The sequence below is a fragment of the Elgaria multicarinata genome, chromosome 20, assembly GCF_023053635.1.
Source record: "Elgaria multicarinata webbii isolate HBS135686 ecotype San Diego chromosome 20, rElgMul1.1.pri, whole genome shotgun sequence".
Classification (NCBI taxonomy): Eukaryota; Metazoa; Chordata; class Lepidosauria; order Squamata; family Anguidae; genus Elgaria; species Elgaria multicarinata.
Genome location: NC_086190.1, coordinates 9,021,638 through 9,047,236, shown reverse-complemented (window position 1 = coordinate 9,047,236; position 25,599 = coordinate 9,021,638). Strand labels below are relative to the sequence as shown.

At 44.5% G+C, this 25,599-nt stretch overlaps 1 protein-coding gene across 1 annotated transcript in view; it reads left to right on the top strand.

Moving 5' to 3' along the window:
- Positions 1–25,599, top strand: part of PRDM16 (PR/SET domain 16) — a 379,417-nt gene that overhangs the window by 319,028 nt on the left and 34,790 nt on the right. Inside the window, exons 6-10 of the mRNA XM_063145447.1 lie at positions 1,310–1,508; positions 13,083–13,230; positions 15,623–15,776; positions 20,924–22,328; positions 25,105–25,192. Coding sequence (XP_063001517.1) covers positions 1,310–1,508; positions 13,083–13,230; positions 15,623–15,776; positions 20,924–22,328; positions 25,105–25,192 — 1,994 coding nt within the window. The remainder of the gene's footprint in view (positions 1–1,309; positions 1,509–13,082; positions 13,231–15,622; positions 15,777–20,923; positions 22,329–25,104; positions 25,193–25,599) is intronic.

Below are 25,599 nucleotides of genomic sequence, written 5' to 3'. Positions count from 1 at the left end.
TATGGTCACCCTAGGTAAACATAACCTCCTGCCCCACCCCAAAAGAACATTCAAAGACGACAAAGCATGCTCAATGCCCACAGAATAATACTAGAGAATCTGCTGCAGGGAAAATGGAAAACTGGAGCAAGGGTGGAATGGATGACCGGCTCGCTAAATACTGAACAGGTTACTCCAGACTGTGTGTTGCAGGTCCCATTTGTTCCTTTAAATGCTCAAGAGTTTGGTTTGAAACTTATATGGGTACAATAGCATCTAAGCATGATTCTGTGTTTTCTGCTTTTGGGGAGTGATGCATATATTTTGGAATTAATCCCTCATAAATTCTAGTGCAGGGTCTATTTCAGCAAGCTTCATGGGCTGGCATGCTACCATGCAAAGAAATGTAAAACTCTGATGTCACTGTCGAAGGCATGAAGGTCCCATGCCCCTATCTCAATATTTCTTCCTCAGACTAGCATCTGCACTACAGTACCACTTCAAGCAGGAAGTGAGGGGTCATACTTGTTCTCCATACAGAAAAATTGGTGTGATAAGAAGTTGTCTTGTGCCGCATTAGACTAGCTCCTTTCAGGAGTTCAAAAAAGGGAAGCATGGAGAGGTGACAAGCTCGTGCACTTTGACCACTCTCCCTCCACTCTGACTTCCCTGTGTTGACAGGGAAGGTCTACAGTGAATCTCTAAACACATTTAGTTAAATGTGCTTTGTGCAGTTAGGAACCCCAGTTCACTCCTCCACACTTCAGTTTCTTTGAATCCATTGCTGCATGCAAAGCATATCGTCTACCACTGAGCTATATTCCTGAACAGAAAACTAGCATAGGATGAAGAGTTGTAGCCTGGCTTTCTCCTTTACATGGTAGTTGATCATGTGTGGATCTTCCCCCTTCAAAAAAAGATCAGCAACAAGGAAAATTCAATTCTGTAATTGGTATACATTGTGCAAATAAAGCACATTTATATTGGTTGGCTTATTTTGCCTATTTTTTCTCCTGCTCAGTGATAGAGCATTGGCTTTGCATGAAGGAGGTCCTTGGCATCTCCACCTAAAAAAAGAATCAGATAAAAGGTGGTAGGTAAGATCCTTCTTCGCCTGAGATCCTGGATTGATGCTGCCAGTCAGAGTGGACAATATTGGGCTAGATAGACCAAAAGTCTAATCTGGTTTCTTTGTTTCTTTGTTTAGAACATCAGTAAAGAGAAGTAGGCTAAATTCTTCTTCAACCAATGGGCTCATTAGGTCAGGCTTCATGGTTCCCCCCAACACAGCAACATTGGTGATGACCACATTTGCTCTATTATTTTGTAGAAGTGCACACTTTCCGCTGTGAGGACTGTGATGAACTTTTCCAGTCGAAGATGGACATGAGGCGGCACAAGAAATACTCCTGCAATGCCGTCAGCTCACTCTACGAGTCACTGAGCGAGGAGATTAAGCAGGAGGGCGCTACAGATGGACAGGTCCATGAATGCAAAGATTGCGAGAGGATGTTCCCAAACAAATATAGGTAATGTCATTGAAATCAAATTATCATTTTTATTTTTTCATTTATTTAAGAATTTAAAGGCCACTTTTCAAAACAAATTTCCTCAATAAGGCTTATACTTAATATCCTAAAACAAATTGTGTGTGTATGCGTGTGTGATAGATAGATAGATAGATAGATAGATACACACACACACTTAACTAAAAGCAGGAGCATAAAAAATCGAAGCAGACCAATATAAGCATATTACCATTAAAAATGAAGGGGATGCATTAAAAATGCAACTCATGATTCCAATAAAAAGTGGATTATAATAATAAAAGGTCTTTAAAGCCCACTTACAAGCAATCTGGGGCCTTAGCTAGACCTAAGGATTATCCCAGGCCAATGGAGGGGTCGTCCCTGCCTGCTCCTGGGATCCCCTGTGTGTCATTTGGATGCACAGGGATGATCCCCGGATGTAGGTCTGGTCTAGCAATGGCCTGAGAAGGAGCCAAATGGACCTCCTTCAAGAGGAAGTTCCATAGACATAGCCACCAATGAAAAGGCTCTATCTCTTGAATCTAGTAAACCAACTGATCTTAATGGTGGGCCTACAAGCAGTGCTTCTGTGGCTGATATTTAGGTCCAGACAAGTTCATATGAGTGAAAGCAGTACTTCAAGTAATCTGGTCTGAACACTTGGATCCCACAAACTTCTGATCCAGTGCATTATCTGCCATGCTTTGTTTCTATAGGGATCAAAAATACATCCCATAGAAGGAGTGATGCCTCAATGGGCAGAGTATATGTTTTGCATGCTAGAGCTCCTAGGTTCAGTTCTCTTCATTTACAGCTAAAGGGGTCTTGGGGTGTGGGATCAAGAAAGGGCTCCTTGTGTAAAATGATGGAGAGCTGCTGGGCTTGATGGACCAGTGGTCTCTCTCAGTATAAAGCAGCTTTATACAGCTATGTCCCCCTGCATCCAGATTCAGACAACTCACACTCCACTGCACTTGTGGGGAGGACAGCTCCCTCTCCTATATTCCCAAGAGCTCCGGCTATTGGGCGGTATAGAAATGTAATAAATAAATAAATAAATAAATATATTCCACGGAGGCTCATATCCCTCCTCCTGCTGCACTCCAGTGCTGAAATTCCCGGTTTTTTATTTGGTTTTGCATGTGCTCCCCCACATCATAACCGCAAAGTGGAGAGGGCTATGCCATTGAATTTCAGTGGCACAGTAGGACTGAGTTTTTCATCAAGAGTGTGCAAAAAAAAAAAAAGGCTGGGGGGCTGCATGCAGCCCATGGCCCATGTGTTGACCACCTCTGCTCTGCAGGGAAAATGAGTGTCTGGGATTGCGGTCATACACTTATGAGAGTAAGTCCCATTGAACTCAGTGAGGCTTATTTCTGAGTAAACATGTAATTCTATAATTTTTTGATGCAGGACTTACTCCAAAGTAAGTGCACATAGGATTGCAGCCTGTTGATAGTAATGACACTTACTTTTGAAAAAAAAACATGCATAGGGTTACTCTGCTAGCATTTGAAATCCTTGCCTTAAAACACAGCATATCCATAAACTCTTATATCTACAAACTGCAATACAAGCCCATCTCTCTCAAGCAAAACAGACACACACAGCTCAGCTCAAGAAGTCTCAGCAACTGATTTACTATATAGAGAGTGTGCCATCAGACAAGTGTTTTATTGCACACTCGTTACTGCCCGCTCAAGGTTTTTCTTGCTCCTTTTGATGACAACATCCCCCTCCCGTGCATTTTTTGCTACTTCTGGCCTTCTCTCCGCTACAAATAAGTTCCCTGTAAATCCCTGAAGCAAAATGTGGTGCCCTTTCCTGCTGTATGCAGGAAAAGCAGCATGATCGAGTCCAACCCCAATCTCCACTGTGCCTGGGTCCAGCTCCAGCTGAGAGCCCCCTCCCTCCTGCCACCAACTGTCTCTGCAGAGGCCACCAGTGAGGGAGGAAGCAGCAGCCAGGCACCTCTCCACCGTGCCTGGGTCCAGCTCCAGCTGAGAGCCCCCTCCCTCCTGCTGTCAACTGTAACTGCAGAGGCCACCAGTGAGGGAGGAAGCAGCAGCCAGGCACCTCTCCACCGTGCCTGGGTCCAGCTCCAGCTCAGAGCCCCCTCCCTCCTGCTACCAACTGTCTCTGCAGAGGCTACCAGTGAGGGAGGAAGCAGCAGCCAAGCACCTCTCCATCCTGCCTGGGTCCAGCTCCAGCTGAGAGCCCCCTCCCTCCTGCTACCAAGTGTCTCTGCAGAGGCCACCAGTGAGGGAGGAAGCAGCAGCCAGGCACCTCTCCACCATGCCTGGGTCCAGCTCCAGCTGAGAGCCCCCTCCCTCCTGCCACCAACTGTCTCTGCAGAGGCTACCAGTGAGGGAGGAAGCAGCAGCCAAGCACCTCTCCATCGTGCCTGGGTCCAGCTCCAGCTGAGAGCCCCCTCCCTCCTGCTACCAAGTGTCTCTGCAGAGGCCACCAGTGAGGGAGGAAGCAGCAGCCAGGCACCTCTCCACTGTGCCTGGGTCCAGCTCCAGCTGAGAGCCCCCTCCCTCCTGCCACCAACTGTCTCTGCAGAGGCTACCAGTGAGGGAGGAAGCAGCAGCCAAGCACCTCTCCATCCTGCCTGGGTCCAGCTCCAGCTGAGAGCCCCCTCCCTCCTGCTACCAAGTGTCTCTGCAGAGGCTACCAGTGAGGGAGGAAGCAGCAGCCAGGCACCTCTCCACCATGCCTAGGTCCAACTCCAGCTGAGAGCCCCTTCCCTCCTGCTACCAACTGTCTCTGCAGAGGCCACCAGTGAGGGAGGAAGCAGCAGCCAGGCACCTCTCCACTGTGCCTGGGTCCAGCTCCAGCTGAGAGCCCCCTCCCTCCTGCCACCAACTGTCTCTGCAGAGGCCACCAGTGAGGGAGGAAGCAGCAGCCAGGCACCTCTCCATTGTGCCTGGGTCCAGCTCCAGCTGAGAGCCCCCTCCCTCCTGCCACCAACTGTCTCTGCAGAGGCCACCAGTGAGGGAGGAAGCAGCAGCCAGGCACCTCTCCACCGTGCCTGGGTCCAGCTCCAGCTGAGAGCCCCCTCCCGCCTGCCACCAACTGTCTCTGCAGAGGCCACCAGTGAGGGAGGAAGCAGCAGCCAGGCACCTCTCCACCGTGCCTGGGTCCAGCTCCAGCTGAGAGCCCCCTCCCTCCTGCTACCAACTGTCTCTGCAGAGGCCACCAGTGAGGGAGGAAGCAGCAGCCAGGCACCTCTCCACCGTGCATGGGTCCAGCTCCAGCTGAGAGCCCCCTCCCTCCTGCTACCAACTGTCTCTGCAGAGGCCACCAGTGAGGGAGGAAGCAGCAGCCAGGCACCTCTCCACTGTGCCTGGGTCCAGCTCCAGCTGAGAGCCCCCTCCCTCCTGCTGCCAACTGTCAACTGTAACTACTGAGCTTTCCAACTATGATTGTAGTGCCTGAATTTGTTTTCCTTTTCCCCCTCCTCCTCCTCCTCCCTCCCAATCCCCTTCCCTTTTGTGTCATGTCTTTAAGATTGTAAGCCTGTGGGCAGGGACTGTCAAGAAATACTTTTGTAAGCCGCCGTGAGAGCCTTTTTTGGCTGAATGGCAGCATAAAAATGCTTAAATAAATAAACCCCCTGCTCAATACAGGAATCCACCCTAAAGCATCCCTGACAGATGGCTGTCCAGCTGCTTCTTGAATGCCTCTAGTGTGGGAGGCACACCCCTTTCTGTCCATCAGCACTGACGTAGAGCTTCACCACATTTGGTGACCCACACCTTTCTATCCATCAGCATTGCCTTACCATGGCTTTCTGCATATGCTTTCTAGAATGTGATTGGCGCCATTACATGGGTGGTCATGTGGCTTGAAATTGAGTACTTCTTGTGTTTGCTTGCTCCATGTGCTCAATTCATTTTAATGAGACATCGCCATCTAGTGGCTGAATGGGCCATGTGGTCATTGTTCACTTCCTCTTTCTTCCCCTGTGTGAAGAAAAAGAAAGTATTGTGGGACAGAAGCGGAGAGAAAAGCAACGGTAAGAACACGCGATTGCCTCCCCCTGTCTGATGATGATCAGAAACTCCATCAACAGTGAGACTTCTTGTCCTGGATTTCCCACCAATCAGCTTCATGGGATGACCCTGGGTCCTAATATTATGGGATAGGGAGAAAATGTCTCCCTATCCACTTTCTCCACACGATGCATAATAGTCTCCTTTTTTCCAAACTGAACAATCCCAGCTGTTGTAACCTTCCCTCATGGGGAGATGCTCCAGCCCATTGATCACTTTAGTGGCCCTTTTCTGCACTTTTTCAGTTCTACAATATCTTTTTTAGGTGTAGTGACCACAATTGTAACAGTATTCTAGGCGTGGTTGCACCTACAAGGCCATCTAGTCCAACCCCCTGCTCAATGCAGGAATCCACCCTAAAGCATCCCTGACAGATGGTTGTCCAGCTGCCTCTTGAATGCCTCTAGTGTGGGAGAGCCCACAACCTCCCTAGGTAACTGATTCCACCGTCGCACTGCTCTAACAGGAAGTTTTTCCTGATGTCCACCCGGAATCTGGCTTCCTTTAACTTGAGCCCATTATTCCGTGTCCTACACTCTGGGAGGATCGAGAAGAGATCCTGGCCCTCCTCTGTGTGACAACCTTTTAAGTATTTGAAGAGTGCTATCATGTCTCCCCTCAATCCTCAATCCTCTAGAGATGGAATGAAATGCAGGCACAGAAGTCACTAACATTGTATTTGATTGTATCCTAAGAGCTAGAGGAATTATTGTCAATAGCATCTTCTATTTACATGGCATTTTAAAAAGAATGAACAGACTGGTCATTGAGACCATGGTATTATTTCACTAAGACTAAGCTATATTAAGACACTAGGAATTTGCCAGTGAACTTTGCCAAAAGCAATTGTGTATGTGGGCAGCCGGGAGAGGGCAGGTTTGGAAGTTTTGGCTTCAAGGAAATGTTGATGTAAGTAGGAAGAGTTATAAATGACAGATAAGAGTTCTTTCACGTTCTCTGTGGTTTGAAGACATAAAGATTCAAAGTTTGTTAATGACCTGGTTAATGCCAATTTTTGGCCACCTTGTGAGCAAATACTTTAATTTGGAGTTTCTGCATTCACCCAGTTTGTGTTCCAACTAAAAGCTCCATCACACCAGCATTATAGTCTGCTGTCACAGTGCATTGCATGCAAAAGACTCGGATGATGCTGAACATGTCCTGCTGTGATTGCGTTTCTCCCCACTCCCCCTTAGTGACGTATTTCGGTATGTGGAAAGTCCGGTTCTTCCAGTAATGCAAAAGCACACTGCTCAAACTTTAACGTGTATTTTCATCCATCAATCCAATATTCTGTGGGCATGTTTTCAAGGAGCGGTATTGCTGATGAAAGAGAGGGGTGCGCTTTTTCTCCAGTGGGTGTTTTTAAATTTCAATTAAAATCGTTTCGTCCTCCTGCTTCCTGGCTGCTGGGTTGAATGAAAGAAAAGTCTATTGTACTTTCGTTCCTCCACCTTTGCTTCATGACTTGCTTTGAAGGGCGAAGTGAGAGGGGGATGCATTGGTAACATCGTAGGGGGGATGGGGGAGGGTGTTCCTCATCTTCATTCCCTAGGAGGTTGGGAGAGGCTACATGGCATGCTCTCTGGGCTGGTTTCCCCACCAAGGTCTAAAGCTGGACTGGGCTGCCTGTGTAGCTTCTCTCCCCTCCCCTTTCCCTCTCAATTGGAAGTGCATGACAAGGGGAACACTATGCAACTTCCAGTGGCAGCTGTTAGGAGTTTTAGTTGATTAATCAATTAATCTATGGATTAAATTTCCATGTGGGTTATAAGCAGTCCCTCTGGAGCAAGAAGAGGTCCCATTGAACTCTGCGTTCTTACTCCTGAGTAGGCATTTTCACCTTAAAAGAAATGTGAAAAATGCACCCTCCTTGCCAGCAGCACCCTCATTTTTAAAGATAAAGAAATCAAAATTGGCACAGTGATAGCTCTTAAGGAGGGCTTTCAGCATGCCCAATTTGAATCCGATTGGATCATCCCTTGATTTTAAGGGATTTTTAAAATGGAAATTAAACAAATGCATACATCTGCATAAGTTTTAAAGATAAAGACATCAAAATTGGCACAGTGATCGCTCTTAAGGAGGACTTTCAGAATACCAAATTTGAATCAGATTGGATTTTGATTTTTTTTAATGGTTTTTTAAATTTCCCTGCTTAAATTCTTTTCCTCTTTTTTGCACAAGTGCGAAGGATTGTAGGATTGATCTTCTATTGCTTTGAACATGTGAAGTTGTGCATCTTCAAGTTCATAAACTACAGATCTGCTGGTTCCCTTACTCAAAAGTAAATCCCATTGATTTCAACTGCTAAAATCACCTGCAGTCTTACCTTTGAGTAAACCCCATTGAACAGAGAGAGTCTTACTTCTGAGTAAACACATATATAACTGATTTTTAATAGTGTAGTCACTCAGAAGCTTTCTTTTTTAAGTTTTAAAACAGCAAACTGGAAAGAACTGTTCTGCAACCCCATACTTATTTCTGATGTCTTACTTCTGTTTACTCAGAAGTAAGTCTCTCTGTTCAATGGGGTTTACCCAAAGGTAAGCCTCCACTAGCAGCTGATAGTAGTTGTAGTTGATTAATGAGTTAATGTATGAGTAAACGTTGCATGTGGGTTATAAGCAGTCACTCTGGAGCAAAAAGTATTGCTTCATTTGAAAATGTTTCACACCATCTGTAAGAGGCACCTGCCCTGTCCTGGGAGATATGACGCTGCTGGAGATTTCAGAAATATTTTTATTAAAAGCTATGTATGCAATGTGCCTAAGCCTCCAGGTGGAAACCCAGTTAGCCTGTTCCCATTTCCACAAGCCTTGTGAATAACCATGACAGTACTTAGGGCCACCATGTACATTGATGGTGCTATATAAATAAATAATAATAATAATAATTAGGGGAGAAAGAATTATTTTCCAAAAGTGCGGAGTAACAAGAGAAGCTACTCTCAAGGAAAAAGCAGTGCAACACCCAGTTGTCCAACAGGATGAATGGAGGGGGAGTTATCCAACTTCCGACAGCCAATAAACTGTAGGGGTAGGTACAAAGGAGATCAATGGGCAGAGGCGATGGTGAAAACAACAAGGTGAGAGTGAACCTCAGTGGGATAACAGTGAAGCACTACAGGAGAGGTGTAAAGACACTTGGGACGTATATGCACACAGGTGTAAGTAAATTCACAAGCTTTCATACGCTATGGAAACAAAGTGGGATCATTCTAGGGAAAACCAGGACAAATGTGTAGGCGTGATGGAGCTCTGAAGCAATTCTGTTAGCTGCCTCCCCAAATGTTTCTGTGGTTTGCTTTTGCTTCTATCCACAACCATATTTAGAACTCCTCCAGCGATTATTTCCCCCTATTTAAATTTATAGAGTTTCATAAGAGTGTCAGTCAAGAACATCAATTGTCCTTTGTTAGGGCTATAAATAGATGTTAATGTTATCAATTTGCCTTCTATCCATCCCACCACAAAAATAAACCTTCCATTTGTGTCTTTGAGTACTGCTACTTCAACAAACGGGCATTTCTTGGCAATAAGTATAAGGACTCCACATGACTTAGAGGTGCCAGGGGTACAGAACTGATGTCTTATTCACCCTTTTTTAAATACATTATGATTCACTGATTTTTAATGCATCTCTTGAAGGAACACCACAGCTGGACAATGCTTATGTAGTTCTGCTAGTACCCTGACCCTTTTAATTGGAGTGCCGAGAACCTTAACACTTACAGTTAAGAGGCAAAGATCCCTCCCACTTGTTCCTCCTGTTGTTGCATATATCTTACGCAAAGTGTACAAGAGGTGACCACGTAGTCACCATAGGTGACCATATTAAAGCATGCACTATGGGAACAACTTGGGACCAGGTTACCTGAGAGAGCGCTTTCTCCCTTACCACATTGTCTGATCACTGAGGTCATCGGAGGGCATGCTTCTGGTGGTTCCACACAGACCTGTGGCCCGAATGGAATCCACCAGAAGAAGAGCCTTTAGTATGGTAGCCCCTTTTCTGTGGAACTCTCTTCCCCTGGAGGTCAGGCAGGCGTCAACACGAGGTTGCTTCTGGCGCCTTCTGAAAACAACTCTGTTTCAAGAAGCCTTCCTCAACTAATTCCCTGTTTTTCTGGCTCCTTTGTTTTTAAATTGAACAATTTTAATTTGCTTTTTAATCTTCTTTCTTTTACTGTTTATACTTATGTTCACTGCTCTGGAATCTGTGTAAGATAATTGAGCAGAATATAAATATTGTAAATAATAATAATAATAATAATAATAATAATAATAATAATAATAGGAATTAAAGAACCAATTCAACATAAAACTGAAACAGAATCTGAACCATACCAGCTTTGTGCCACCAGTTCCGTGGCTTGTAGGGAAGGACACCCTTCCTCTAACCATGGTAGGATTCTGGGGGACTATATTGTACCCTCTTTATAACCATTCTTTAAAGTGCTAACTCTTTCTCTCCCAGCTTCAGTTGTTAGTCTAGTTTAAGCTTTATATAACACAATAGTATTAATTTTATTCTCCTTTATATCCTACCTCCCCTGCCTCTGGTTTCTCATATTACCCAACCGCATAGGTGAGTATATCAGCCATGTTGCCCCAGCTGCACAACTGTTCATGTTGAGAAATATCAAAAGGGACCTTTCCTCATGTTGTCAGTACAGGGAATCCATTGTTATTGTTGTGGGCTGAGAAATCAGTCTGCCACAATGGCAGCCAACTTGTCTGGCACTGTCTAGCTCCTTCCTATCTCTCCTCTCTCATCTCACCCTATTGCCCCGCTCGTGCTCTTCGCTCCTCTGATGCCATGTTTCTCGCCTGCCCAAGGGCCTCTACTTCCCTTGCTCGGCTTCGTCCATTTTCTTCTGCTGCCCCTTACGCCTGGAACGCTCTTCCAGAACATTTGAGAACTACAAGTTCAACCGCAGCTTTTAAAGCTCAACTAAAAACTTTTCTTTTTCCTAAAGCTTTTAAAACTTGATTTTGTTCTGACTTTATGCTGTTATTTTTACCCTACCCTGTGCCTGTTTACCCTACCCTGTGCCTGTTTGCATTCTCTTCCCCTCCTTATTGTTTCATTATGGTTTTATTAGAATGTAAGCCTATGCGGCAGGGTCTTGCTATTTACTGTTTTACTCTGTACAGCACCATGTACATTGATGGTGCTATATAAATAAATAAATAATAATAATAATAATAATAATAATAATAATAATAATAATAATAATGGCAAATCATAGTTCCTTATTGTTTCAAGTTGCTGGGGTTTGCCTTTTTTCTTCTTTTCCTTCATTCTCCTAAAAGCTGCTATGTCTTCATAGGATAGTGGATCTTTATTGTTGAGTGCAGGCAGTGGTGGGGCTTCTAAGCTGAGAAGTGCTGATGCCTCCTTCACTTGTTCATGTGTAGAAGCCATAAGGACTCTGCCTTTGTGTTTTACTATTAGCTTGAATGGAAACCCCCAGTGATACGTGATTCCTGTCTCCCTCAATTTCTCAGTATAAGGTTTAAACAGCCATCCTTCCTGCAGGGGGCCTGCGCTAATGTCTTGAAAGACTTGTAGGTTTCTGCCATTATATTGAAGATCACGACTGTTTCGTAGCTCTTGGATGACTTTTTCTTTCGGGCAGTACTATGTCTCAAGGTTGAGTGCCCTCTACTGGTCTGTGTCCTAGCGTTCTCTGTGCTCGCTCGCTCTGTCATCCGTTTTGATTGTCGTTTTTAAGTTTAGAGTTGTAAACAACTTTACTAAGAATCCCACTACATCTTCCCCTTCCTCAGATTCTGGCAGGCCGCAGATCCTAAAATTGTGACAGCGATTCCAATCTTCCTGCTCCTCTAGCCTCCTCTAGCCTAGTTATCTCTGTCAATTTTTGTATTTTTGACTCTTGTGTAAGGCCTAGGTTTATAGCCCCATTAGCAGTACTTGAAATCCCTGCAAGTTGCACTGAGACTGAGTCTAAGGTCATCTCTGTAGGAGAGACTTCTTTCTTAAGGGCTGCAGTCCAATCCTGCTAAATCTGCCCTGAGTTGTGGACTTAGAGGGAGTATGTCAATTTCTGCTGCAAGGGTGTTAATCAGTTTTGTGCCCTTTGAGGCTTTTGGTCTGCCCTTTGCCATGTCAGTTCCTTGCTGAGGAAGCTGTATCAGAACAGAATGGACGTTTTGGTACTTTGCCATATCGTCCACTTCTTCGTTGTTGCATCTCCTATCTGGGAGTGACTGAGAGGAGGAGAGTAGATCGCTGTTAATAAGTGCCTAACAGGAGCTTGGGGTTTGCCTCCATTATGCTTTGTGGCAAGCCATGCTGCCCGATTACAATGACTTTTATTCAAAGCCCGATGTGTTTTGGGTTTTTTTTTTTTTTTTTTTTTTACTTTCTCAAGGGCACTCTTGCAATCTCTGCTCACTGTTTTGTGCAACCTAGTTGCACAATACACATCCCTCAGAGGATACTACAGATTACAAGGACAAACAGGAGCCGACACCCAGAACGCCTTATTCACTTGTTAGTAGGGATGTGCTCCGCTTCTAATCGGACCGGTGAATTAGAAGCGGAGCGGGGGGCTTCGCCTGCCCTTAAGGCGGAGGAGAAGAGGATTGGGGGGCCGGCGGAGCGTGGCGAAGAGGATCGAGGTGAAGGCGGATCCTTCGCCTCGATCCAGAGCTCTGCCGGAAAGGTAAGTGGGGTTTACCGGGCCCTGCCGCTGTCACTGTCGCCCATGCGGCGACAGCGGCAGGGCCCGGTAACCCCCCCCTCCTCTCCCTTACCTGCGTCGATCCGCGGTCCGTTGGCTTCTTCAATTGAGCCCGCGGTTTAACCAGGAAGTCTAGGCCGCACTTGCGGCCCAGACTTCCTGGTTGAACCGCGGGCTCAATTGAAGAAGCCGACGGACTGTGGACGAAGGCAGGTAAGGCCCCCCTCCCCCTTGGTCCCTTACCGGGCTCTGGCGCCATCGCCGCATGGGCAGCAACGGCGGCAGGGCTCGGTAAACCCCCCTGCCCTCCTCTCCCGGCCTTACCTGGCGCCACTCCCCTCCACTGCGGAGCTCCGATTCGGAGCCGGAGCTCTGCGGCGAAGAGGAGCGGAGTATGGGCGGAGCGGTGTGGAGCGGAGCGGGCCAATCCGAAATTTTCGGATCGGCCTGCGGGGCGGAGCGGGGGGTCCGTGCACACCCCTACTTGTTAGCCCTCCACAATGAAAGAGAGCAGGTCTTGCCTCCTGACTCTGACACTAACACCAGCATCTCTGTGCCCATGGGCCCCCACTCGTTCCATCCCTGTCCATGCCCAGCTCCCTCTCTCGGATCTCTGTGTGTTTAGCAAAGTGTTTTCACTTTGTGCCACTGGTGGAACCGCTCTCACCAGCCAGAACAGCGACTGGCGTCTTACTGACGGCTGATACAGACATTGTACAGCTTTCCAAATGGACTGTAAAATCCAGTAGGCTATTATCAGAGCTGCAAATCAATTAATTGAATTTGTCTGGTTCTCTTTGACAGCTTGGAACAACATATGATCATCCACACCGAAGAAAGGGAATACAAATGTGACCAGTGTCCCAAGGCCTTCAACTGGAAATCAAACCTGATTCGTCACCAGATGTCACATGACAGTGGCAAGCGATTTGAATGCGAAAATTGTGTGAAGGTATGGCCATGGGCCAATTACTCAGAGAAACAACCCTTGGGGGAATCTTCTCTAAATAATAATAATAATAATAATAATAATAATAATAATAATGATGGAGTTTTGGAAAAGTATAAAAACCCTAATTCTAAAAACATGAGAAAGGAAAAGGCTAAAGCTGTTGCACCCTCTAAAACAGGTTGGTATGTCAGCATGTAGCAATGTGCTTGAAGTAGTAAAGGGATGAGGAACTTTTTTTCCTGTTCAGGTTCACATTCCCTTGGGACAATCTGTTGGAATCTGCATGGTAGTCGTGGGCAGGGTAAACAGAGATGAGTTGGTACCCAACCAGCTGTGAATGGGGCCAAAGCCAAAAGTGGCATTTTCTGAGGTCTGAATGAATCGCTTGCAGAATAAAGGGCCTAAATACAGCCCAAGGGCTACAGTTTGTCTACCTCAGACATAATGACCTGGTTTGCATGATCATCGTAGCTTAAACAAGCCATGGTGAGCACCAGGCATGATTTGAATAATCACAGGCTGGCCATGGCTTGTCATGTTGCCTGAACTGGGTGGCACAACTTTTTGGAGGGACCCTCCAATAACTGTACAATAGCTGTCCAACAAGCCACGTCTCGCAGGTTTGGATGAAACGACATGTTGCACCTGGGCAGAAACTATTCAAATCATGCTCAGCACATGCCACAGCTTAAACAAACCACACTGATCTTTTAAACTGCAGTGATCATGTGAAATGGCCCAGTATATAACGTTCACATCACTGTTACTTCAGTTTCATTAAACCCTTAATGTGCTTTAACTCCTCTCTGTTCATTAAAGCATTAAGTATTAAACATTTAATGTTATTTAATCCTCTGCTTAGGGTAGGTTTCACTATCTCTCAGCCTAACCTATCTCACAGGGCTGTTATGAAGGCTAAATGGGCAAGAGAAATCTGTATGATGCTCTGAGCACCCTAGAGGGCAGGTAGGATAAAAATTAGAGATTAGATTTTGGGCAGATGATATTTGACACTGTTCGATTGGCAATACCATATAGTATTGAACAGTATTTACCAGATTACATGCAATGGTATTAATATCTGAGAGCATTTATATGCAATGTTTTTTAGACTGCAAATATATTCATAGAATCATAGAGTTGGAAGGGGTCTATGACATGGCCATCAAGTCCAACCCCCTGCTCAATGCATGAATCCACCTTAAAGCAGATGGTTGTCCAACTGCCTCTTGAAGGCCTCTAGTGTGGGAGAGCCCACAACCTCCCTAGGTAACTGGTTCCATTGTCGTACTGCTCTAACAGTCAGGAAGTTTTTCCTGATGTCTAGCTGGAATCTGGCTTCCTTGAACCCATTATTACTCATTTAACTAAAGGTAAGCCCTATTGAACTAAAATGAACTTACTTCTCAGTAGAAATATATAGGATTGCTTTTTAGTACATAAATAATTCCTATTGGAAATCACAAATGACTGCTATTGTAAATGGTCACTGTGCTTACGATGCATATATCTAAACTTTAATTGAATTGTTACAGATGGTACTCTTTGCATTTCATTCCCATTTGATCTGCTCTACCTCCCAACCCCATTTTGGGGGTAACTGCCTACTAAGAATAACTATTCATATGTGTCATGAAATGGACTCTGTTCTATGAAAAATTATACCATAACAAAATGATTAGTTGTTAAGGTGCTACTAGACTCCTTAATGTTTTTGCTGCAACTTACTTAAAAGAGATGCCCCTCTAGAAATTAGTATCTCAAGGTGTTTGAAAAATAATGTGTACGATTAGTTAGTATTTAATTGTAACTGAGAGCGATATTTAATGTAATAGTATTAATTATTTAAGTGCATTGCATAGTTTGCATGTTATGGGCTTTTGTATCTGGCATCAAAGATGACATGCAGTGATATTTAGTGTTTGACAGCTGACAATATATATACCTGACAATCCAGGCATATTCATAAAATTCAAAAATTTCCTAAACTTGACATTTCATTTTTTTAAAATACATTTATAATGTGAATTTGAATTCAAAATGTTACATTCCAAATTTCACCGGCAAACCTAGAAATTTCACCAAATCTCAAAAATGCTTGCAAATAGTTGTTTCACATCTAATTAAAAGGATACAGAAATAGAAAGGGCAGAGGAGACAGATGGGAGATTGTCCCATGAATACATTCCAGTGTGGAGGAAAATGCTGACTGAGAATGATCGGAGCTGTACATTTGGAGGGCACCAGGTTGGGGAAAGCTGCCTGGGAGTAATGCATGGATGCTTGCTGGTATATGTGTTGAGCTTATCTACAGCTGTACGAACAACAAGATAAAATGCAGCCCTTCTTGACTTTGTTGCTCAAGACAATTCTTCCCCCCCCCCCTTTCCAGGTATTTACTGATCCCAGCAACCTCCAGCGGCACATCCGTTCACAGCACGTCGGCGCAAGGGCACATGCCTGCCCAGACTGTGGGAAAACCTTTGCCACGTCATCTGGTCTAAAGCAGCACAAGCACATTCACAGCACTGTCAAACCTTTCATATGTAAGTTGTCATGGCTCTCTCCAAGAACTAGCTGCCGCTATAATAGCACATACTCTGAGCTGCAACCACTTCCCCCCAGTTCCCCCCAGTGCCAGCTCTGCCTGCATGAGCAGCTACTGTAATTTTACGTTTCACAAGATGAAATTCCACTACCAATTTTTTTCCCCTTTATGCACAGCTCCTGTTTTTTTCAGTAAATATTCACAGCAGTTTTTGACAGGTTCAAAGCTGAACTCCACAGTAAGTCCAGACAATTTTGCCTGTGTTTTTGCAGTATGTCACTACACATACCCTATTTCTTTGATTCTAAGATGCACTTTTTTCCCCCCACACAAACCTCTCTAAAAATGGGGTGCGTCTTAGGGGTTTTTTTTTCTGTTGATGGTACTGAAATTAGTGTGCGACTTACAATCGATGGTGTCTTACAATCGAAGAAATATGGTATATATACACACACAAAGAGAGAGAAAGTGAGTGGATGTGGAACAATAGCATTAAGAGTGGACTGTTGCCCACTTGCCCTGCTTGTATGTGTTTGACTACTGCGGCCAAACGTCTTGACTAGATAGGCTTCTTGTCTGATCCAGTGGGATGTTTACACACATATCAGTTCTCCACTTCATTATTGATTCTTATTGAGCATAAATTTACAACTGACAGGTGCTGTTGGGAAAAAGTAGGCTGAGGGGAGACATGATAGAGGCGTACAAAATTATGCATGGAATGGAGAATGTGGATAGGAAGAAAATCCTGCTGCTACCAGGCAAGTTTTGGAAATGCAAAAAGAAGGTAGTTGGAAGAAGAATTCTTTGGCCAGTTCTGTAGTATGCATTTCAGTATCCAAATTAGTTTCACGTAGGAAGCCTTTTCAGCCAATATTTCCAAAGAGGCCTCTGTTTGAAGGGCTGTCCAGTCCAAGTCCAGTATAAATATAGAGAATAAGAATGGCAAGGAGGAACATTGGGCTTGCCCATCAACAGCATCTTATGGTAAGATGTATTGAATTCCTATTTAAATTCTAGAAATTAATTCTAAATTTGCATCTTTTTATATAAATTAGCATATATAATTTTATACAATCTGCGTTGTCTTTTGTTACCTTTTTAAAATGATGATGATGCATTTCCTCTATTTCTCTTCTTGTGGTATGGAAATTCTCCGTTAAATAGAGGTGCCTATATATTTTAATTGGATACGGTCTAATGTTTTTAAATAGGAATAGAGGAATGCTAGAAGAGAACTGTGTGCATGTCTGGATGTAGGAGAGATTCACTTGAACCCCCCTCACAAATTGCATCATCCCATCCCCTGTTATGGATGTGTGCAATGCCTCCCAGATGTTCAAAGGGTGTATGAAGGACCCCTATGAACATGCTAAGTATTTATTTATTTATTATTAATTTATTACATTTTTATACTGCCCAATAGCTGAAGCTCTCTGGGCGGTTCACAAAAATTAAAACCACCATAAAACAACCAACAAGTTAAAAACACAAATACAAAATACAATATAGAAAGCACAACCAGGATAAAACCATGCAGCAAAATTGATATAAGGTTAAAATACAGAGTTAAACAGTATAATTTAAATTTAAGTTAAAATTAAGTGTTAAAATACTGAGTGAATAAAAAGGTCTTCAGCTGGCGACGAAAGGAGTACAGTGTAGGCGCCAGGCGGACCTCTCTGGGGAGCTCGTTCCACAACCGGAGAAAGCCCTCCTCCTAGTAGCCACCTGCCTCACTTCCTTTGGCAGGGGCTCACGGAGAAGGACCCCTGTAGATGATCTTAAGGTCCGGGTAGATACATATGGGAGGAGGCGTTCCTTCAAATAACCTGGCCCCAAACCGTTTAGGGCTTTAAATGTCAATACCAGCACTTTGAATCGGGCCCGGACCTGGACTGGCAGCCAATGAAGTTGTAGAAGGACTGGCGTAATGTGATCTCGCCAGCCAGTCCCTGTTAGTAAACGGGCTGCCCTGTTTTGTACCAGCTGAAGCTTCCGGACCATTTTCAAAGGCAGCCCCACATATAATGCATTGCAGTAATCCAAACGAGAGGTTATCAGAGCATGGATAACTGTAGCTATCATGTGCACGCACACACACACATGTGCACACAACTCTTTCACACAAGGGGAGATCCTAACCTAATCTGGATCCCCCCTCACATACGGATAAACGTCAGTATACTTATAGGGCCCTTTACAAAGCCACTGAACACACAGCTCACAGGGCTCAGCTCCACCTCATAAAGTTGCCCCCTTTCATTTTTCAAGAGTTCGCCACTCCTTTTGCTACAGAGCCACAAAGCCACCAATTTTAATGAATATTTTTTTTTAACCATTATATCAGCAGTTGAAAGTGAGTCTCAGGTGAGGTAATGAGAGGTTGTAGGTGGACTACAGAGTAACTTATTTTCATGTGTGGCCATTTAAATGCATGTATACTAGGAACAACGTGCATGTAGCAACAGTGGCTAAGAGACTGTGATGGGAACCAAGTTGTTTTAGGTTCAAATTCCACTTTGCCATTAACTCACTAGAGGTGGCCGTAGGCAAACCACGTGCTCCTATTGGTGGTGCAATAGCAATGGCAAAGGATCACACACACACAAGGAGCAAATAAAGTGTTCATTTGTTTTTGGAGTTTTAAAGCAGTTAGAAGGTGCAAAAGCAAGGGTCACTCAGGGTGCAGAATTAATTAATTGATCTGGATGCATCACAGAGCCTTGGGTTCAAACAGGAGTTACAAGGGGGAAATGTTGCCTTGCAGCACGGGGAGCTAAATAAGTTTTGTTTTTTAGCCTTTTTGTAGTAGTAATGGTTTTATTCTCTTAGAAGCCTGAACTGATTTGGGGGCTGTCTTGATGTTGTCTTTGCCCCAGGGTGGCTCCAAATCTATGCTGTGTCAATTATATGACGCAGCCGCAAATTCAAAGCCACTCCGGGGCAAAGAAGTGAAGATGCACGTCTTTTCCAGCCAGAGTGACGTCAGCCCATCTTTTCTGCTGGTCTGTCCTTGCTCAGAGCCACTCCAGGAGTGTTCACAGGCAGAAGTTGACCTATTGGTCCATGGAAGCCGGGGGAGGGGGCGGGCCTGGTGAGTTTAATGGCCACCAGAAAGCTCACGCTGCCTCTCCTCGTAAGGACTACTTGCCGCCTACCACACACCAGTGATAATGTGAAGACAGCTCCTTGCTCTGCTGTTTTATACTTCTGGCTGCTTAGTCAGGGGACTATGAATGACTCAGTAAAGTTTGCCAAGCCCTTCAGCTTCTTGATCCATTCTGCTTTATTTCGCCACTTCTATTAACATGTGTGAGGCACTGCATATGTACACAGCAAGGGATGGGATAATGTGATATGTGAGGAGTTCAAGGGCTCCATCACACCTACTTTTTTATCCAGCTTTCATCCAGTGTATCCCCCTTCGTTTCCTTAGCAAGTTGAGTGTGGGGGCACTTTCATGTCTGTGCGTTGTTGTGCTCTTTCAGCTCATGTGTGATTTCACCGAGAGCACTACTATGCTGGTGAAAGCTCAAGCCCCGCCCCTTGGGAAAGGTTTACAGGGGAGGAGGAGCAAAGGTTTGTTTTGCTTGTTTCAAATGGTGGGCAGATGAACAATCACTTTAATTTCTTTTGTAAAGGTAATCAAGTCCCCTCCTTTGCTCCAAGGTAACCAAAATGCTTACATCTGAGTAAGTTTTAAAGCTAAAGAGATCAAACTTCGCATGATGATACCTCTTAAGGAAGACTTTAGCCATGCCAAGTTTAAATCTGATTGGGTCATCCCTTGATTTTAAGGATTTTTTAAAATGGAAATTAAACAAATGCTTACGTCTGCATAAGTTTTAAAGATAAAGAGATAAAAATTGTCACAGTGATAGCTCTTAAGGAGAGCTTTCAGCATGCCAAGTTTGAATCAGATTGTGTCATCCCTTTATTTATTTTATTCCCCCCCCACACAAATACTTTTCCTGGTAGTCCACAAGTGCGAAGGATAAATCTTTCATTCATTTGATCATGCGAAGCTTTGCATCTTCAAGTTCATAAACTACAGATCTGTTGGTTCCCTTACTCAAAAGTAAATCCCATTCATTTCAACTGTATTTACATCCCAGTCATACTAAAATCAGGTGCAGGCTTACCTTTGAGTAAACCCCATTGAACAGAGAGAGACTCATTTCTGAACTGAAGTAAGACCTCAGAAGTAAGCATGGGGTCTTTCCAGTTTGCTATTTTAGACTTTAAAAAAAATAGTGAGCACACTATGAAAAGTCAGTTCTATATGTGTTTACTCCATGACAGTTATATTTGGCACTTTTAGGCAAATAAATGGATAGGACATGATAGAGGTGTATACTATTATGCATGATGCGTAGAAGAGGATAGAGATATTTTTCTCCCTCTCTTATAAAACTAGAATCTGGGGTCATTCCATGAATGGTGGAATATTCAGGACAAGCAGAAAACAGCAGGTCATAAGAGATGGCTTTAAAGGGGGCTTGGTCAAATTCATGGAGGATAAGGCTACCAGTAGCCACTAATGATGGCTCCAGGATCAGAGTCAGCATATCTCTTAATACCTGTCATTAGGGAACAACAGCAAGAGAAGAAGAGCCTTGCTGTTGCATCCTGTGTCCTACAGGGGCCATTCAGATGACTATAGGAAGTCTACAACCAGGATATGAGGGCAATGGCCTTCCATTGCCCTCATATCCTGGTTGCGGACTTCCTATAGTCGTCTGAATGGCCCTTGTAGGACACAGGATGCAACAGCAAGGCTCTTCTTATGTTCTTAACAATGAAAGAACGAGGACTAAACAAAAAAGATATGAGACAGCTTCATACAATTACATTCTCATTCCTAATCAGTCACTTTTCCATTAGATTAAAGTACTCAGTGTTTAGACTTTTGCTAAGGCTTCAATCAAGTGATTGTTTGGTGGTGGTGGTAATTTTTGGCTTATTTTAAATGTGGCAAAGGTATTACTTGGCATTATATTTTTATACTTAATAATAATATAACAATAATATATATATATATATATTTAAAAAATGGCTCATTTCAGTTACATCATTTCAAACCAGTTCTTTCATATTAATTTCATACTGGGTTTGGTGTTTTGGTTTCTGTTGATGCTTTAGGTGAGGTCTGCCACAAGTCCTACACGCAGTTCTCCAACCTCTGCCGACACAAGCGCATGCATGCCGACTGCCGGACCCAGATCAAATGCAAGGACTGTGGCCAGATGTTCAGCACCACCTCCTCGCTCAACAAGCACCGGCGGTTCTGTGAGGGCAAGAACCATTATAACCATGGGGGCATTTTTGGACCAGGCTTGCCCCTGACTCCCAACTCAGTGATGGACAAATCCAAGTCATCCCCCACTCTCAACCATGCCAGCCTCGGATTTAATGATTACTTCCCATCCCGGCCGCACCCAGGAGGACTTCCATTTTCTCCTGCTCCCCCAGCATTCCCAGCCCTTGCTCCCGGTTTCCCTGGTATTTTCCCTCCCTCGCTATACCCCAGGCCCCCTTTATTACCCCCTACACCTCTACTCAAGAATCCCATTAACCATACTCATGATGGCAAGCTTCCAAGCCCTCTGGGCAACCCAGCCCTCCCTCTGATTTCTACCATGAGCAACAGCAGCCACCCCACCTCAGGGGAGGAGCGATTTAACAGCAGCAGCCTGGGGAACTCTTACCTGGAGAAGCTCAAAACCAGGACTAGTGATATGTCTGATGTGAGTGACTTTGAGGATGTCAACACGACCACAGGCACAGATCTGGATACTACCACTGGGACGGGCTCTGATCTGGAGAGTGATGCAGAGAGCGACCGGGACAAAGTGAAAGAAAAAAGCAAGCAGGCTGAAAGCAAGCCAGATTTCAGCAGCAGCTCGGTGTCCGCTAGTTCTGCCAACAACATGAGTGATCTCCCTCTTTTCTACTCCCAGCATTCCTTCTTCCCTCCCCCAGAGGAGCAGTTGCTCCCCATGGCAGGAGCAGCCAATGACTCTATAAAGGCTATTGCCTCCATTGCAGAGAAGTACTTTGGGCCGGGCTTCATGGGCATGCAGGAGAAGAAAATGGGCTCCCTCCCTTATCATTCTATGTTTCCATTCCAGTTCCTTCCCAACTTCCCCCATTCTTTGTACCCTTTTACAGACAGGACCATCAACCACAGTTTGCTGGTCAAGGCTGAACCAAAGTCACCCAGGGACTTTCACAAAATAGGTAGCACCAGCTCTGAGTCACCCTTTGACCTTACCACAAAACCAAAAGAAATTAAGTCAGTCTTGCTGCCCCCCAAGGTCTTACCAGTGCACCTTTCCGGAGAGGAACAGCCACTAGATTTGAGCATCGGTAACCGCATCCGGGCGAGTCAAAATGGGAGCCGGGATTCCCGGAAGAACCACATGTATGGAGAAAGGAAGCTCATGGCCAGTGACATATTACCCAAGATTTCTCAGGCTCAGATGCCACCACAGCCATCATTGCATTATGCTAAGCCATCTCCTTTTTTCATGGACCCCATATACAGGTATTAACATACCCTGCCTTAATCACTGCCCCTTATAGGCTGCCCCACACATGCATTTGGTAAGTTGTGCCTGCTGTGTCTGGGTGCCCTCCTGCTCATTCTACTGAGTGGGGGCTTAGAACTCTCCCCCAAAGTCCTGCCTTGAAGGCACACAGCTGATGATAATGGTGACACATGCAGTGACTGGTATCTGCAATGCTACTGAGTCCTCCCCACCCTTATGAATGATCACCCACCGCTATCCTACTTGCCAAGCAAAGTCTTCTGTTAGGCATGCCTGGTGCATGGTTACACTGTGCTTGCTTCAGCAGGAAGTGTTGGGCTTAAAGAACCTTTAAAGTTGGGTGTTTTGTTGTGGTTTTAATTTTTGTGAACCGCCCAGAGAGCTTCGGCTATTGGGCGGTATAAAAATGTAATAAATAAAATAAATAAAATAAATAAATGGTTCCTGAACCTCATCCCCAATGGTGCAGTACAAGTACACTTATGTCCAGCCTCTGCATCAGTCGTCCCCAACCCACTGTCCTTTGGATGTGTTATACTACAGTTCCCAGCTGGCTGGGGATGATGGGAGTTATAGGCCAACACTTCTGGATGGCACCTTGTTGTGGAAGGCTGCCCTTTGTTATCCAATTCACCCCGCTTAAAACAGCTGCTAGGGTCAGGATTACTCCATTTTTCTGGTCTTCTTGGGACTGCAAAAAGTTTGTTTGTATGGGGTGTGAGGAGAGGGGGAATTTGCCAAGCACTTGAGAGGCTACCATAGATAGTAGGCTTAGATTAAGACGAATTTTCCCTGTTGAAAGAGACAGATGGAGAGAAAGAAGAAGGAACTCCAGTTTTCCCAAAACTGCTTTTAAGACTGGTATTACATGGTTATGTGGTCTTACCTGCCTGCTTCTACTATGAGTTTCAAACAAGTTTGGACAAAGTCTTCAATTTTCTTTGAGTCTCCCTTTTATTCACGCTCCTGTATGAATGCCATTCTAGAAGGAGTGAGGAACCTGTACCCTTCAGATATTATTGGACTGTAGCTCCCATCATTGGCCATGCTGGCGATAGCGGATGGATGTTGGAATCCAACAACATCTGGAGGAGGTTGTGATCCCCACTCCTGCATTACAGTTATGAGAAAATGTATTGGCAATTTTAGCTTCCTTCCATGGAAAACAAAGAGGATAAGGTAGAGATGAAGTTATTCCTGTGGGATTCCAGGACCTCTGCATATGGGCAGGAAATTATACTAGAATAACAAAGGCTGGAGAAGTCTTTGCCAATCAAAATAGATGTTGAGAAACTGCAAAGGCTCTGAAGACAGATGTAAGTAGGATTTGGGTGGTGGTGGGTGAACTGTCAAAACTTTTAAATCCAAGTAATGATGTAATGGGTTAACTCAGCAGTCTTCCTAGCTTGGAAAACATAGGAAAACAAGTGGGATCTGTGACAAAATGTTGTAATGCATCCTCAACCCCTAACAGGATTGCTCCTGTTCAGAGTTCCAGCCAGCTATTCCCCCCCGCAAAAGCAGGGTATTTTACTTTCCTCTCTCTTTTCTGATATCCTTTTCCAGCTATCACTCAGCGTTCTATGGCTACTGAGCATGTGGCAGTGGTGTCTTGGCGCACACTACCACTTCACAACCCATGACTGCTGGGTCATTGCCAGCAAGGCATTTAAACATCACAGCAGGTTTTGTGTGTACCAGGTTTTCCTACCTTCTAAATTAACATTCTAAAATACAGAAAAGAGAGATCCATTTAATTTAATCCTGGCAGATAAAATAACTATCTTATATATGAAATCTAAAACTGTCCACGCAACACAGTAATGTCTACTCCAACTGGCAGTGGTTCTTCAGATATCAGTTAGAGGCTTTCCCAGCCCTACTAGCTAAGCTAGAATCATGAGTATTATTATTATTATTATTATTATTATTATTATTATTATTATTTATATAGCACCATCAATGTACATGGTGCTGTACAGAGTAAAACAGTAAATAGCGAGACCCTGCCGCATAGGCTTACATTCTAATAAAATCATAATAAAACAATAAGGAGGGGAAGAGAATGCAAACAGGCACAGGGTAGGGTAAACAGGCACTGGGTAGGGTAAAACTAACAGTATAAAGTCAGAACAAAATCAAGTTTTAAAAGCTTTAGGAAAAAGAAAAGTTTTTAGCTGAGCTTTTAAAGTTGCGGTTGAACTTGTAGTTCTCAAATGTTCTGGAAGAGGGTTCCAGGCATAAAGGGCAGCGGAAGAAAATGGACGAAGCTGAGCAAGGGAAGTAGAGACCCTTGGGCAGGTGAGAAACATGGCATCAGAGGAGCGAAGAGCACGAGCGGGGCAATAGTGTGAGATGAGAGAGGAGAGATAGGAAGGAGCAAGACAGTGAAAAGCTTTGTAGGTCAACTGAAGTATGGCTCTTTGCCAACAAAGGTCCCTTGGAGTTGATCTATGCAACCCAATTCTGCTTGCCTTTCCTAGCTGCTGTGATATCTTCCTGCTGCCACCCTTAGGTAATCCATGATAGATACTAATAATCCTTAGGAGAAACTACTAGAGATCAGCAGTCGACTTAGCTCCTGTTTTCTGATGTATTGTGTTCCCCAACACCACAAATTACACCTTCACTGATACCTTCATCCTGATGCCTGGCAAGTTTCCCCCACTTTTTTTAAACTACATTCCTGTCCCAAAGGCATCTTATGTACTGTATTTTCTTCTGTTCTTTGAGGCCCCCATAAGGTATGTAACCCTCTGTGTTGCTGTCCAGCAGGGTGGAAAAGCGGAAGGTGGTCGACTCAGTGGGAGCACTAAAGGAGAAATATCTAAGGCCTTCACCACTGCTTTTTCATCCCCAGGTAAGACCAAGAAAGACTGAGTATTGAATATCCATTTAGCCTTTTTGGTGTTCTGTCCTGATCTTGAGCAGGAGCACATGAGGAACACCAGGTCACCTGAGGTGGAGCAGACTACCACTTCACAACCCATGACTACTGAGTCATGACCAGCATCTAAACATCACAGCAGGTTTCATTTGTATCCTGCAACTCACGGTCCTGCCGCTCTGTACAGCACCATGTACACTGATGGTGCTAAATAAATAAATAAATAAATAAATAAATAAATAATGAGGTCAGAGTTGCAGGACCTCAGAAGGCTCCAATGTGTAGCAGAGGCAGTGGCAAACAGGGCATGCTAGGGCCCACTGGGACTTACAATGGTCACCACAGCATCCTTTCTTCTTATTTCAAATAAAATTTTATAG